At 45.0% G+C, this 16176-nt stretch overlaps 1 protein-coding gene across 2 annotated transcripts in view; it reads right to left on the minus strand.

Moving 5' to 3' along the window:
- Positions 1 to 16176, minus strand: part of SCARB2 (scavenger receptor class B member 2) — a 40085-nt gene that overhangs the window by 22748 nt on the left and 1161 nt on the right. For both annotated transcript variants that reach the window (XM_084626211.1, XM_084626212.1), the window contains exons 2-3: positions 11383 to 11540; positions 6994 to 7141 (exon numbers count right to left, since the gene is read on the minus strand). In XM_084626211.1, the coding sequence (XP_084482337.1) occupies positions 6994 to 7141; positions 11383 to 11540 (306 nt within the window). The remainder of the gene's footprint in view (positions 1 to 6993; positions 7142 to 11382; positions 11541 to 16176) is intronic.

Consider the following 16176-nt stretch of genomic DNA (forward strand, 5'->3'; position numbering starts at 1 on the left):
ATTCCTATTCAGTAAAGCACTTAAGTTTCATTCCATTAAGTTAAGCATCTCCTTAAGAATGTACATCAAGTTAAACATGTGTCTAAGTGATTTGCTGAATCGAGATGGTCCTTAAGCCCAGTAATCTATTGGCCTGAGTGACTGAATTTTACGTTTCAAGATGTTGTGGCTCTGAGGCATTAAACCAAAGTACATGCAAAAATGTTTTGCTAAACAGAGGGGGTTTGCTGAAGCACAGAAGCCTATTACCCAGAGAAGAGTTTGAAATTTAGTTTAAAAAAAGATTTGGCTCAGAGTTGTGAAACCAAGTGCTGATTAAATTCTGTAAAAGGTGGCCACTTCTCCAAAATGCATGGACTGGCTGCATCACCTACTCCGTGAAGACAGCATATGCTGAACGGAATGGAATTTATTTTTCCTGTAACCTGTGGTACATTGCACTTTCTACAGCTCAATAGAAGAAATTAAGTTAAACAGATAGGTGAAAAAAAAGAGCAAAACTGACATAACAGATTGGTACAAATCAAATACTCACAGAACTGGAAGGGACCTCGAGAAGTCATCTAGTCCAGTCCCCTGCATTCGTGGCAGGGCTAATGATTACTTATGGCATCAAAATCATGCTATCAGCAACAGAATGGAAACCTGGTTGTTCCCAGCGAGTTTCTAGCCTGATTTCCCAGATAGGTGTGGGCAGGGATTCTTTTCAGGGAACAGTGTTAGTCAAACAGCGCAAGAAACTACTTCCCTAGGTAGTCCACAATAGGGTTTTTGTACCCTTGTCCTCAGAAAAAGAAACCTTAGTTCATCCAGGTCAGAGAAACCATGCTTGCAAGAGCTGCATTTAAATGCACTAACAGGAACGACCCCTGTGTGGACTGGGCTAGAGTTAGGCTTGGCAGAATTTGATTTTTATTTTAATCATTTTGACAGGTAACGTCAGTGGTTATTTTCAAGCATTTTCTTCAATTTTTATCAATTTAAATTTTCACAGTTGTGGGAACTTGTGAGCATGATCAGACCATAACTACTGAACGACAGCAGGCACTGAGATTCTAAAAGTTAAAGCTTTACATCGCATGTCAAAATGTACATCATAAAGATCCTCAAATCAAACTCCAATACGTTCTCACGCAGCGTTTCCCTTACTTTGCCTAGCTGTACATTTTGGTTATTATCGATGGAAATAGTTTTCGTTGGGGTAAGAGAGTGGCTTGCCCCACAATCTGGAGAGCATAGGGCTAAGCCAACCCTGATTATGGAATGAGTCCTACTGAGGGGAATAGGGCAATTCCCTATAAAGTAAAAGGGGAAGCCCAAAGAGCTGTCGCAATGTCAGTAGACACTGCAGGGGAAAAAAGGCTCCTGCAGGATCACGACACCAGGGAACTTGGAGAGTAAAGCCCAGTGTGCAGGAGGCTGGGGTGTGGCAGGGCTGTTGGGCGAGGGAGCTGGAAACCCTGACTCTGTTTGGGTCTGGAAGTCAGAGCCCCAGTGAGGGAGAGCTAGGAGATCAGACTCGGACAGAAGAGCCCTGAGGGGTGAGAGAAAATACCAGAGCTAAGTATGGACTTTCTTAGTGTTGTTGGTATGCGCTTTAGTTTGGGACTCTGGGGTGTTGTAAACTAGTTCTGGTATTAAGCTACCACAGGCAGGGGTACTGTTAACCACAGAAACCCTTTAAGAACTCACAGAGGCTATGTCTAGATCAGGGGTGGGCAAACTACGGCCCGGGGGCTGCATCCAGGCCTCCAGACATTTTAATCCAGCCCTCGAGCTCCAGCCGGGGAGCGGAGTTGGGGTCTTGCTCCACTCCACACGGCTCCTGGAAGCAGCAGCATGTCCCCCCTCCGGCTCCTACCTGTAGGGGCACGCTGCCCCCGCCCCAAGCCCTGCCCCCACAGCTCCCATTGGCCGGGAACTGCAGCCAATGGGAGTTGTAGGGGAGACACCTGCAGATAGGACAGCATGCAGAGCCACCTGGCTGAGCTTCTGCTGCTTGAGGTAAGCGCTGCCTGGATCCTGCACCCCTGACCCTCTCCCATGCCCCAACCCCCTGCCCCAGCCCTGATCCCCCTCTGAACCCTTCGGTCCCAGCCCGGAGCACCCTGAACTCCTCATTTCTGGCCCCACCCCAAAGCCCCCACCCCCAGCTGTAGCCCTCACCCCCTCCCACACACCAACTCCCAATTTTGTGAGCATTCATGGCCTGCCATACAATTTCCATACCCAGATGTGGCCCTCAGGGCCAAAAAGTTTGCCCACCCCTGGTCTAGACAGCCTGCGGAAGCGAGCCTCCCAGTGCTGTAACACAGCTAATTTTAGAGCATTAGGACATGCCCTTCTAATGCAAGTCCCTCGACCCAGGCGAAGAAGCTCTTTTCCACATACACAGAGAACCTGGAAGAGAAAAAAAAGCCAGAGGCGGGGAGCCTCCAGACACCCCTGGTCGGGAGGGGATGCTCAATAAGCAGCAGTCCTTTTAAGCTGGATTCTGTGAGTATGGTAAATTGACACTTTGCCAATAAAATACTTATCCTTCCTCCAAGCTTAGCTATAGTCTTTGCAGTATTACTTCTGGCAATCTATCATAGCTGATAGCATTAAGAAGAGGTAATGTTTAAAAGCACTCATGTGGTAGCAAGGAGACACAGGGGAAACAACTGCATTGGTTGCAACTACAAATTAAATTAACTTTTTACAGAGCCTTCATTAGACCACAGTTATGTAGCCAGGCATACAAGAACCTACTTCTACCATGCTTGATAGAGCTGCAAAATGAAGTGAGTGCCCCACATGATCCAAGTCAATGAGATTACTGCAGTGGGTTTGCAGATCAGACTCAGACTGCAATGCTGAGTGTTTGAATAATAGTTGCAAAGAGAAATAAAACGACAGGTTTATTACTATTTCTAAGTTATTAGAAGGTGGGTGAGGTAATATTTTTCTATTGGAGCAACTTCTGTTGGTGAGAGAGGCAAGCTTTTGACCTTACACAGAGCACTTCTGGTTTGGCGCTGTGGACCGTAGGAAGCTTGCCTTTTTCACCAACAGAAATTGGTCCAATAAAAAAATATTACTTCACCCATCTTGTCTCTCTAATATCCTGGGACCAACACAGCTACAACACTGCACATTCAGTGTTATGAGAGACTATGTTTTTATGGCTAAAAATACTCCACAACAATGCAATTTCTGACTTTCCAAATCCAATTCTCATTCTTAGAGTTAAACTCCTCCCAAGCCCGAATTTTAAAATGTTTCACCACATGAGGAGCTGCACTCTTACTTGTGCAGTTGACAAATAACATTGTGCCACTCACTAGCCAGTAGCTCAGATATTCAGTGCTGGCCATCAGATAGCCAGCTTCTAAACGAAAGGCTCTGGGCTGGTCAACGCTGAAAAGTTATGTCAAAAGTTATGAAAAAATCCACACCCCTGAGTGATGTAGTTAAGCCAGCCTAACCCCCCGGGTAGACATCTCTAGGTTGATAGAAGAATTCTTCTGCCGACCTAGCTACTGTCTCTCAGGGAGGTGGGTTAACTACAGCAATGGGAGAACCCTGCCTGTCGCTGTGATGAGTGTCTACACTGAAGCTCTGCGGCAGTATGTTTTACACTGATGTATCAGTGTCTTCAGATGATCATTGATAGGGCCCTACCAATTTCATGGCACTGAAAAATGCGTCACGGACTGTGAAATAAGCCCTTCCCCATGAAATCCGATGTCCCCTTGTTCCGAGAAGCATCTCAGCAAAGGGGGCTCCTAGCTCCGGCTAGGCTGGGGAGGGACAGGACTATCCATCCCCTGTACAGATACTTGGTGGGGGTGGGGGAAAAAAAAGAGACCAGATCCACCTCTGTCTGCTGCAGGATGCTCTGGGACTGGGCAGCAGCCTCAGAGGTTCCTGCAGCTGGAGGAGACTTGTGGAGCTGGGTCTGATCTTCCCTGCGTTGCTGGGAGTGCCCCAGCTGAGGAAGCACAGGACTTGTCCATCCCCTGCACAGCTGCTCGTGGGGAAGGGGGAAAAGGGAGATCAGACCTCTCCTCCAGCTCCGGGAACTTCCTGAGGCTGCAGGAAGTTCTGCGGTTGCTGCCTTCCGAATCCAGCTCGGAAGGCAGCACAGAAGTGAGGGTGGCAATCCCATGACCTCCCTACAAGTTTGCAACCCGCCCACAATCCCCTTTTGGGTCAGACCCCCATGGTTACAACACTGAAATTTCAGATTTAAACATCTGAAAACATGAAATTTACCAATTTTCAAATCCTATGGCTGTGAAACTGACCATAATGGAGGGTGAATTTGGTAGGGCCCTAATCATTGAGCATCCAACTCCACCACAACAATACTGCTGCCTGAGCTTCTGCTGCTAGCAGTCACCCAAGTTCCCTGTATTGTGAATTAGTGTCCAATCTAATGAAGTTACATTCTGGCACATGAGCTGCAAGTCCAGCTGGAAGTGCAAATTAACTCACTTGAGGGTTGTTTGGTTTTTTAAGCTTTTTGGAGAAATGATTAGCTTCCACATAAAATAATGAATTTTTACATAAAAAAGGAGAAAACTTCAAAACCCTCAAATCTTATTTTTAACAATAAAAAAAACTTTATTTCAACCCCTCACCCATGTAATTTGCTTTTACCCAGCTTCTTAACCACAAACTGAACAAAAAATAAAAAGTGATTGAGTTACCAGGGATTATTAGTAGTATGGTTTAGTCTAAAAGTGCTATTTTTAGATCACATGCCACTCTGTTCAATCTACTGCAGGTGGGTCAGGGAGAGGGCACCCTTTGTCTTAAGTAGCTGACATTGAAAAAATGCTTGACTTTGCAAAACTACTATTGAGGTCAATAGGACTTTTTGCCTGAGTATGCACACTAGGACCGCACAAAATAGGGATTGGATAGCACACTCACACAGTATAAATTGTTTTAGAGAGAACCCCAAAGATCTGTGATGGCTGGTTTCAGCTAAGAGAAGCTAGCCATGACACTGTTTCATTAACAAATTTGTCACGCATTACATGTTCAGGTACCTACGCTGCAAGTGAGCACCCCCTTATGTGCACACTGAACAGTTCTAGGTGTGCAACACAGCCTCGTCTTCAGAACGTAGCCCACCAGGTTAAAGATTGAAACAAACCTTTGAATATGGCTCTGCAGAAAGCCACAAGATGGAGCTGGTGCCTAATCAAGCTGGGAGCCACAACTTATTATTTGTTGTTTGCAGTGTTGTTGTACCCGTGTTGGTCCCAGGATATTAGAGACAAGGTGGGTGAGGTAATATCTCTTATTGGACTGACTTCGGCTGATGAGAGAGACCACGCCTAAGCTAAAAAGCATGTCTACACTAGGAAATTAGGTCAGTATAATTACATAGCTCAGGGATGTGAAAAATCCACACCCCTGAGCAATGCACTTACACCGACCTAATCCTTGGTGTAGACAGCACTAGGTGTACAGAAGTTGATCCAGTAAAAGATATTACTTCACCCACCTTGTCTCTCTAATGTCCTGGGACTGACATGGTTACAACACTGCAAACAAATTATAAATTCAGGCTCTCTGCATATTCTGTCTCTAGAGGTTTGTTTCCCTCTTTAACCTGGTGGGGTTTTCCAGGCTGCATAGCTCCCTACCTTACACTGTGATACCCCAGCAAGCCAGACTGCCTAAACAGGCCAGCACCTGCACTTAGCTTTCTCTCCAAGGGCTATGACCAGAGTATTGTAAGTTACCACACTGCTCCTTCTAAGCAAGCACATTTATTCTTAAGGTAAAAGTATAACAGACAAAACATTAAAACCACAAAAGAACCTACATGCATGCTAAAAAGCTTAGCAGAGGTCCTGATCCAACCTAGAGCTCTGGTCAAAACCTACACCTGGGTTTTCCCTGTGATTACAAGTTCATTTGTTTTAAATCCAGAACTACAACTGAGACTGGGCTGATCAGCCGCTTCTTTATACAGCTTGGGCCTTTGATCTTGGCCTTCCATAACAGGCAATCAGCAGACAATGACCCTCTGCTCAGGGCATAGCTTAAAAGGCCGTGGTTTTGCCTAACTGGAGCAGGGGATCTGCATTAACCTCTTCCTATGGATTCCCCAGGAAATCCACTTAACACTTATTGTCCCTAAAGTCCATACTTGTCTGGCACATTTTCAGTAATCTCTGGTATTCCCAGGTCTTGCATCTGCCACACCTCTTCCTCAGAGAGGCAATTTATACACAATCCCAGCCCACATTTATACATACATGTAATAAAATAAGGTCTTTCAAAGATATTACAGGAAATTGCCCTATATTTTTGTAACACAACCTTTAGTCAAAAAACCATTAAAATATTAACCACTGTATCTGGCTTTTGCCTATTTCTTTAGTATAAGTCCTGCCTTTATGGGCATAGCCAAGAGCTGAAGAACAGAATCAGACAGTGGACCCGATTCTGCTACCCAGCACCTTGTGCAGTCAATTATGTCAGTGCAAAGGGGGTGTAAAACGCTACTACTGTGATCTGGGATCATTTTACACGTATTTGAACTGGTGGACATGACTACACAAAGCGTAGGGTGACGGAGAATCAGGCTCAGTTCATTTAAAAGTATCTGAGGAGTTCAGAGATCAAGTTTTCTTTTTTTTTAAAATGGGGTAATGCATCCTTTAAAATGAGACAGAGCCTATGAAAGGCCTGAGAGTGGTATGGTCCAGTGGTCTGACCACAGGGTTGGGATCCAGAAATGCCTGATTTCCAATCTCTGTTCTGACACGGTCTGCCTTGATGGCCTTTTAACCTCTCGGTCGCCAAGTCCCTGTCCGTTAATGGGGATAATTCTTACCTATCCCAAGAAGTTGTCATAAGAAGAAATGAGTTGGCAATTAACACGCTTTGAAGATGAGAAATACCATGCATATAAGTACAAGTTGTAGCCATATGTCAGTAGTAGCCACTTGTTAGTAGTATTCCAGCCACATATACAACAGAACTCACCACTGCAGGAATATTTACTGTCCTGATCAGATCAACTTCAGGGTCTCCAACAGACTTCTCTCGTTCAAATACATAGGTCTTTGGGTTCACAGAAGAGACTCTGGTGCCATTGTCCAAAATATGAACATTCACTCTTGGCCTGTACTCTCTGGGAGACAGAAAATTTGGGTCTTAAGGAAATTTGCAGTGGTACAAATAATATTTATTATGGCTACAGAACTCCTGCTTTAAGTGCATAAAGAGAAAGGGTGGGATTTTCATAAGCACTCAGCACCGGTCTCACTCTGCTCTCACTGAAGTTTGGATCCCTTTGGATCCAAAAGGGGCAGAGTTAGGTCAATGCTAAGCACTTTTTAAAATCCTGTTCACCCACCAATGTTCTTAATGCAGTCTAGTGAAGTTTACTTTTTTGCTTTATAAACAACAATGGAAAAAGAAAGATTATAGCCCAAGACAACACAAAAGGATTTAAAGGCCCAATCTAAGGTTCTGCACATGAAATACGGATTGAAAACTATAGTTTTGCCTCTTCAGTGTGGGAAGAATTCACTCCTCCTGTGCAGAAGGCCAGTGCAAGGTGCATGCCCCACTTAAGCCTCATCGCCCGGATCCAAGGCCAATTGACACCAACAGGGGAGTCTTTCCATTGATGTCAGTGCACTTTAGATCAGGTCCTATGGGTTTCTGGTGAGACAAGACTGGAACAGGCCTTATGCTGCTCTCTGCACAGGGATGAATTTCACCCTAGGTTCTTGAATACGCCAGGTGAAACACCGGCCCCACTGAAGGCCACTGGATTTTTTCCAATGACTTCAGTGGAGCCAGGATTTCACCTCTATAATACTGTTTACCATCCCAAGCAGCAGATGTCCCAGGATTGCTCATAAACAAGCCTAACGCATAAGGGGTGGAATTCTGCCAGCTGATCTGATCAGAATTCCAGTTTTCAATGACTTCGACGTGTATGCCCCACCCTCGTACAAACTTTAACAGCCATCATTTCACAAATAATATATACTAAGTTCTGCAGAGCTGGCTCGCCCAATTTCCAAATTAACTGTGCCTAGAACTGTTCCAAAACAAAAGCAAAAGAGACAGATATAAATGTCAGGTTATATGCTTTGCCAGCATTTCTTTATAGCTGTGTAAGAATATGGTTACATCTCACTAACTCCACACCAGCTCCTGAGTTACAAGGATCATATACTGCCTTTTTCAAGGGTTGCTTCCTGAGCAAACATAATCAATGCTGTATTTCATACATTTCAACTCCCATGTTCTATGCCAACTGCACAAGAATCTTCAGAAAGATAAGGTGGGTGACGTCATTTTTTATTGGACCAACATCTGTTGCAGAGAGACCAGCTTTCAAGCTTAGAGCTCTTGTTCAGGTCAAGAAGAGCTCTGTATAAGCTCGTCTCTCTCACCAACAGAAGTTGGTCCAATAGAAGATATTACCTCACCCTCTTTGTCTCTCCAGTATCCTGGGAGCAATATAGGTACAAGAACAGTGCATACAAGAATCTTCAGAGCATTCTAATCCACACATATGAACAGACAGCTATATTGGCATTCAATTTTTTCCCCCCCCCCAAGAAACTGGTTCAACCTCTAAGCTGTTCAGAGAGATGCTTATGTTCCATGGAAAATATTCCAGTTAGAAACCAGCCATTCCCTCTGCCCCAAATGTTTATAAATGACAGATCCACCACATTTCAGCATCCTCACTATTGGGGAACATTTTGGGATGGCAACATTTCCCATTTGACTTCGTAACAGACTATCGCGGAATAATCACCCCTGGAAGCCAGGAATTGAATTGGAGGGGAGAGGGCAGAAGCACTTGGAGAGGGCTCCCAATTTCTATGCCATAATCAGTCTGAGAAATCTCCCACTCCTAAAAGGCTTGGAGGAAAAAATAAAACTCACCCCTTAGGGTTCCAAGGGTTGAGTCTCAAAGATGAAAGAGGAAAATCTTCAATATGGCACAACCAGACAAAATTAAAGAGCGTTTCCGAGCTCAGCAAGTTTGGACAGAAGAGCAGGCTGTGCTTTACAATAAATTACTCTTTTGATCTCCATCCTGTAAAGCCAGTAAATACGGCTTCAGGTGACTAGAGAGACCTGCACTAATACGATTTTTGGCTCTAGCTATAAATCTGAATTTTGCAGCTTATGCCCATCTCTGCAATTACAACAGTCCTATTGACTGTCCCGGTGTTTACTGAGTTTACAGTCTGTGGATCAAAAACATGATTTGTTTAAAGCTACGTCATCTGTCCAGCATGCCAAGTTTATAAATAGCCCTTTAGTATTGTCCAATCTTGTTTGCGTCAGTCACAACACTGTTCTTCCCCCACCCAATTTCAGAGCATGTCCACTACCAAGCCAGCCTGCACTACCCCTCCCCCCCCAAAAAACACAAGCACACGCTTCATTTTAAGCATGGTTTAAGCACTCATGTGTTTAAAGATAAGCATGCACTTCTGTGCTTTGCTGGCTTGGGGCCTGAGCAAGGAGCTTGATATTTCTCCTCCGTCCCAGTTGGCAGCAGTCTACAATGGCCCCTATGTAACGCAGCTGGTGCTGTCAGCAACCCACAGCCCTGGAAATGTCAATCAGTCTGTTGGAAAAACAGAACTTCGGCTTCCAGTGTTTCTGTATCAGACAGACTATCCTGTACAGACAAATCAAAATAGGGCAAACCAAACAAAAGAGAGAGAAAGTGAATCACAGACCTTTGAAACATGCAGCCCTGGCTTACTCACGTCACACACAAGTAACTGAGACCGAGCCTGCACCACCAAGCCTGCCTCCTGCACGCTGACTGCAAAATTACATGTCATGGGACAGCTCTTGCCAAGGGATCTACACACCAGCCATTCATGCTATGTTTCTCCACATTCATACACGTGATCCACCAGCCACAGCCCCATCCCTGATTCTCTGTCTTCCATCCCAACTGACTCTGGGGCAAGTGGGCCTTGGCAACGACCGAATTCTCGCAGTACGCTTTCCCCACTCGGAAGGTTTCCACTCAGTTCTACCTGCTGGCTTTCTAACTTGTGCAGCCTCACAAATGTGTGTTGGGGAAGGGTATAGGGGGGAGGGGAAGAATCACTGCCTGAGAAGGATGACAGGAAGGAGGCACCCAGGGATGTGTCATGAGTACCGTGAGGTGGGGGACTCTGCTTGTGTCACTTCACATAGGGGCCTACAAAAACTAGGAGCCCTGTTTGTCTGACACACAGGAGAGCACCTCTGATTAGTTGTAAGTGCCACACTCTGCCAGAACACTTCACACAGAGATGCTGCAGCAGTGGTTCCAAGCGGCATGGGTGTTGTAGGAGCAAAGCTTCCAATGCCATGGGATGGAGGCCAGAAAGAGTGGAGGGAGAATATGTGGAAGGAACCAGATTGGCCACTGTGACGAAATAAGGAGGGAGGAGAAGCAGAGACTACAGGAGGGGAAAGGAAGATGAGAGAATAGCAGGAGCGGCAGTGAGAGAACGAGGATGCTGAGGTGGGAAACGAGAAAGGCAGAGGGAGAGAAATAACATGGGTAGGAAAGGCATGTGCCTAGACCAATATGGCTGTGAAACATGAAAAAACCAGGCTCTCCCTTCAATTCTCTAGCATCCCTTCAAACACTAGGGGCCTGATTCCCTTTCACCCAGTGGTCCCCAAACTGTGGGGCAGATGAACGTTAAGGGGAGTGCAGAGGGGCCTGGAACAGCCTCCACAGGGGGCAGGGAGGGAGCACCACGCAGCCCCACTCTGCTTCCAGCTCTGCGCTGGCGCTGGCCCTGACCCCGGCCGTGGCCTCAGCTCTTGACTTCTGGCCCCAATGCGGTCCTGCTCCTGGCCCTGGCTCACAACCATGGTCCAGACCCGTTCCTGGCTGCGGCTCCAGGGGGGCAGGGCGGGTTCCATTATGGGTAAGGGGGGGTGCAATGGAAAAAGTTTGGGGACCACTGCTCTAGCCAGTGTGAAGACACATTCTATCTATCATAGGTACTTATATGACCCTCATCACCATAATACCTGAAAATCTCACTGCCTTGCACAGATTTTTTCCTCACAACACCCTGCTGAGAGGTAGGACAGTACTACCTCCATTTTACAAATGGAAACTGATGCACAAGGTAGATTATGTGACTTGTCCAGAATCATACACAGGAAATCTGGAACTGAGCGACGAACTGAACCCAGGTTTCCCAAGTCCCAGTCCAGTGCCTTAGACACTAAAAGATCCTTCCTCCCTTGAGTAAACTCTCCAGCACATAACATATCAACAGGGTTTTTTTTTGCTAAAAAACCTGTCATGGTTGCCCCAACCAACCCTCCCAAGTTTTATTTTTGCAAATACAGTGAGTGATATAGACTTACCTGTAAGTGTATGGCCCTATTTCTTCCACAGAAGGGGTATCTCCATTGACCACTTCTAGAGGATTGGTCACGTTAAAAAAGTAGAACTGCATGTAGACTGGTGGAGGAGGGTCTTCCCAGAGGTCAAAGGCTTCTGTGCCATTCTTTAATACTGTTCCCTACACAACAAAAAAAAAAGAAATCACATGGTTGCTGGGCATTCTGTGAAGATTCACTGTACGAAGAAACGGACCCGTGAGTTGCCCTTGGACTGAGGCTGATGAGGCCCTGCAAATACTTCTCTATGGGCTTAACTTTAAGCACGAGTAGCCCCACTGAAATTAAATGTGTGCATTAGCCTTTGCAAGACAGGGCCTAGAGCTCCAGAAATTCTCATTCTATTTCCCTCAAATGTTTGTGTCTTAAATTCCCTGGCATGTAGACCTACCAGCCAGAGCACAATGAACTATGTCCATACCAGCCAATACTGGCTACTGAGGTACAGCAATGCCCTTACTCACAATGAATCATTTAGGCCTGGATCTTCAAAGGTATTCAGGCACCTATATAACTTTGAAGATCTGGGCCTTACTTCACAAGTGGTTTCTTCCAGTGTAAGATGCTACTAAACCAGAGTCAGGGTATCGGAATCTGTCCCTATAATTCTGGGTGAAATGCACCCCTCCACACTTCTAAACCCCTTAGGCATTTCTCAGCCCCTCTGAAAATCAAGGGCTTAGACTGTAAATTCCTTGTTGCATTAACTTCAGTAAGATCAGGATTGGGACCACTATGCTTAAGTAGGGCATAGAGTGTTGCACAGAGGTGAATGTAGCTGTCTGTATACATATAAATACAACTTAGAATCTACATAAACTGCAGGAGGTTTATCTTTGACGGTCATCTTATAATAAGTCAGATGTAGTTATACGGTAGTGACGTGCTTTAAGCTTTATCCTGTTATAAATGACCAGATTTAACCTGACAGAATCCCACCAGTATGCACCCTGGGGTCCTGGGTTCTCTAATTCATACAAACCAGGAGCAGGAGGTGGGGGAGCAGGAACAGAAACAGCTAGCTGCATTGGGATTTTTCAAACCCTTTGTCTTTAGTTTTCTAACGTGGAACAATTTCTGAAGACTGCATTGCACTTGTAAAAATAGGGACAAAGGATGAAGGGCCTGTAACAGGCTGGCAGTGTTTACATGGAACACCCCCCCAAGATATGTTGATCCTGCCAGGGAATGCTAAATTAAATGAGTTCTGCTGATTCACCCAGGCAAGTGGATTTCTAGCCTCTGAATATAGGGGAGGTGGGAGTGGACATGTAGAGATGGAGGATGTAGAGTCTGTGGCAAACAGCCCTGAGGCAGGCATCCGAGGAGTGCTCAAACTAGGAGAGAAGCTGAGCTTTGTGTTATTGTTAATTTCTTTGCTAATAAACCCAATTCCAGCAAAGGGGTGACATTTTGACTCTGCAGCATGTGAAATTTATTTTAGGTCAGACTGGCAAGAGCACTTAGTCTCAGGCTCCAATCCTGCAAGTTACTGGAGGTCCTCACATTTACGTGGACCAGGACTTAACAGCTGTTTTACCAAAATCCCTGGCTGGGCCTGGGCTCCTTTTCCACCCCCATTAAAGATTTTCCTAACAAAAAAAGAGAACACAAAATGTACACAAATCCATCTGCTATCAGCTCATCTTGCATTCTATAGAAGTTTATACAAGAATGTCCATAAATCCCTGTTATTGCAGAATCACTTAACTATTGTATCGGCAATTCATCTATAATTGCAGGCTCAAGGTCAGAATGCCACCTTTTTACATGTCCTCTAGTAACATGATATACAAGACTCATTCCCAAAGTGCTCATTTTGTTTTGAAAATGACATTACAACAATGATGCAGCCCTGCTATAAAAAGAGAAAATAAATCGATATTGGGGAAAATGGTTTCAGCTCCACTACAGTCAATTCAGGGATAAATCTGACCCACTAAGTTAAACTGTTTAAGAAAAAGCACAAAGAAAACCGTATCGTCAATGCTACATCACCAGGAGGCAGAAGGGGGGGAAATAATTTGCAACTAAATCGATCACATCTCCATTCGCTCCTTTTATTTTTCTGGAAAACATATCAAATATTGTAAACACACAAGCTCAAAAGCAGAAAGGCCAATTCTTGGTTGGTGCTTATAGGGTCTTAATTTCATCAATACCATTTGTTTCTTGGACACATTCTGGATCTCCAGCCTCAGATTCGGTTTTCTTTCCACTTACATTTTGATTTTTGAGTGGTTAGATTGAGCTTGGGATGACCACAATATTTCTGAGTGGGAAAGTAAGCTGGCCCAGATCCTCCAAAGTATTTGGGCACCTAACTCCCACTGGTACCAATGGGAGTTAGGCAAACCCACTGGTACCAATGGGACAAAGGGTTAAGGGCCTGTAACAGGCCGACGGTGTTTGCATGGAACACCCCTGTGCCCCTGCCCCCCACCGAGAGATTCCACTGCAGAGGAATGCTAAATTAAATGGGTTCTGCTGATTCACCAAAGCAAGTGGATTTCTATCATCTCTGGATATAGAGGAGGTGGGAGTGGACATCTAGAGATGAAGGATGTAGAGTCTGTGGCATACAGCCCTGAGACAGGATATCTGGCCCATTGGGTCAAATGAGTGACAATCAACCCCTTGTAGCACACTACATCATAACCATAGTAATACCCAGGAGTTAGAGTCCTTTTCATAAAAGGATTTCAAGTCATCTATTCTGAATATGCCACATGTATTACGGAAACATTATTTTAGAAATGTTTTGGGAAGTTATTTTTTTAATTCCATGGGGACTCCCAGTATTTCTGACCTCTTGTTTCCTGTAGGTCCTGATGTCTTAGGCCCTGATCCTGCAACTCATTCCATGCAGGTGGACTCCCGTACCCATGCGAAGCCCCACTGATCCTTCCTTAGAATTCATGCTAGTGGATTAAATATTCATTGTTTCCCCATAGGCGCGCCAAAGATCCAAAGAACTTGTAACACCTGGGAATAGTTATGTTCCCCTCCTGCAAGGTTTCATTGTGATTTTTCAAGATGCCCACACTCCTGGATGGAGTACAACTGAACAGCAGAGTAAACTTCTTCAACCACCCTGAGTAGGACTCCTTGACTCAAGTCTAGTTATATTTTTCCCCATCCTCTTGGGAATACTCACTTCTAAAGTAACATTTAAACTGGTCATTCAGTCTTCTACACCTGCATGTTATTATCTGCATTGACCATAGTGACCCACAGCGTCATCACCCCCAGTGATCCACAGCTTCGTCACCTACAGCAATTGTGACTGTTCTAGGTCTGGACATTCCTCCTACTGCACAATTCAGACTGATGAGCGCTCATCATAGCATATCATCATACCTGGCTGCAATTCCAGTTTTGCTGTAAGGCCCTCAATGGATTAGGGTCTATCTGTCACAAAGACAGCTTCTCCCTCTGCAACCTACTTCAATGGCTGTGAGCAGATGGGGTTGTTGCAGCTGCCGGAGACCAGAATAAAACTCTTGAGAACTTGGAGCTAAGGGATTTTGGCACAGACTCTGAATAGTGCAACTTCCCCATCAGGGATGGGGGAAAGCCCAAATCTTGCCACATTTCAAATGCAATGCAAGATTAATCTGTTTGCACATGATGTCCTAAAATATCACTGACTACATCATATAGCCAGAAGCTTTTTCCCTAGTATGCAAAAAAGTATGAACAACCCCACTAAGTAAATAGCAGAGTCAATGGAGTGATAGCGAGGAAAATCTTTTGGGGTTTTTTTTCGGTTTGTGCATGTGGCACCTGGATCTGACCATGAGGGGTGCATTGGATAAGCATAGAGAGAGTACCTGACCCTGCATAGCAAGTACAAAGTAAAAAGCGATGAGCAGGAGAAGCACAGGGGAACCCAATCCATTAGTGAGAGCACCATTGAGCCAGTACCAATTTATTCTTACCTAATACAGGAGTAAGGCCAAAGAAGAGAGTATAGCTAAGGGCTTCACCAGCATGTGGACAATCACAACTAAGCCCATGTCTGCCGCAGACACTCCCATTCTCCATCCCAAGCTCTGTTGTACCTCACACCCTTTGAGGTAAGAGGGAGAATACATGCAGTGGTGGTGCAACCAACTTCTACTTAGTACAAAGGAATACAGTCATAATTTTCAAAAGTTCCTACATGACTTATATCCCTAATTCTCACTGAAAGTCAACGGGACTTAGGTGCACCCCCAGTCACTTAGGTGCTTTTGAAAATTTGAAGCATTACCTGTGCCGAAGCTTACCCTCCACTCACAGTTTCACATCTCTTTGCGCTCCTTGCTGTGTGCTGCACAAGGACTAGCAGGATCAAGGCCAGATTTTCTCCTTCTTCCTCCCCACCATTAACCCTTTATGCTAGGAGACTATGGCCTGGTCTACACACAAAGTACCAACGCAGTGCTTGGCAGCCTGGTCTGAGCTTCAGAAGACCTGGTTTCTATTCCCTGCTCTGCCACTGCTGTATGGACATGGCCAAACCATTTCATCTTTCTGCACCTCAGTTTCCCCATCTGAAAAGTGGGGATGATGATACCCACCCTGCTTTGTGATCTAGAATTGAATAGCACTGTATTATAACCAAATATTATTAATGATTAGCATGAAGAGTTTGCACTTACTATTAGGGCTGATGTCAGTAAATAATGATTCCTACTATAAACATTTTTTAAAAGTAACCATTAATGCTAATCGAATTGACCCATCTTGACTCCAGGCTAGAAACTCTGGATA

The sequence above is a fragment of the Lepidochelys olivacea genome, assembly GCF_965140295.1.
Source record: "Lepidochelys olivacea isolate rLepOli2 genome assembly, chromosome: 4".
NCBI lineage: Eukaryota > Metazoa > Chordata > Testudines > Cheloniidae > Lepidochelys > Lepidochelys olivacea.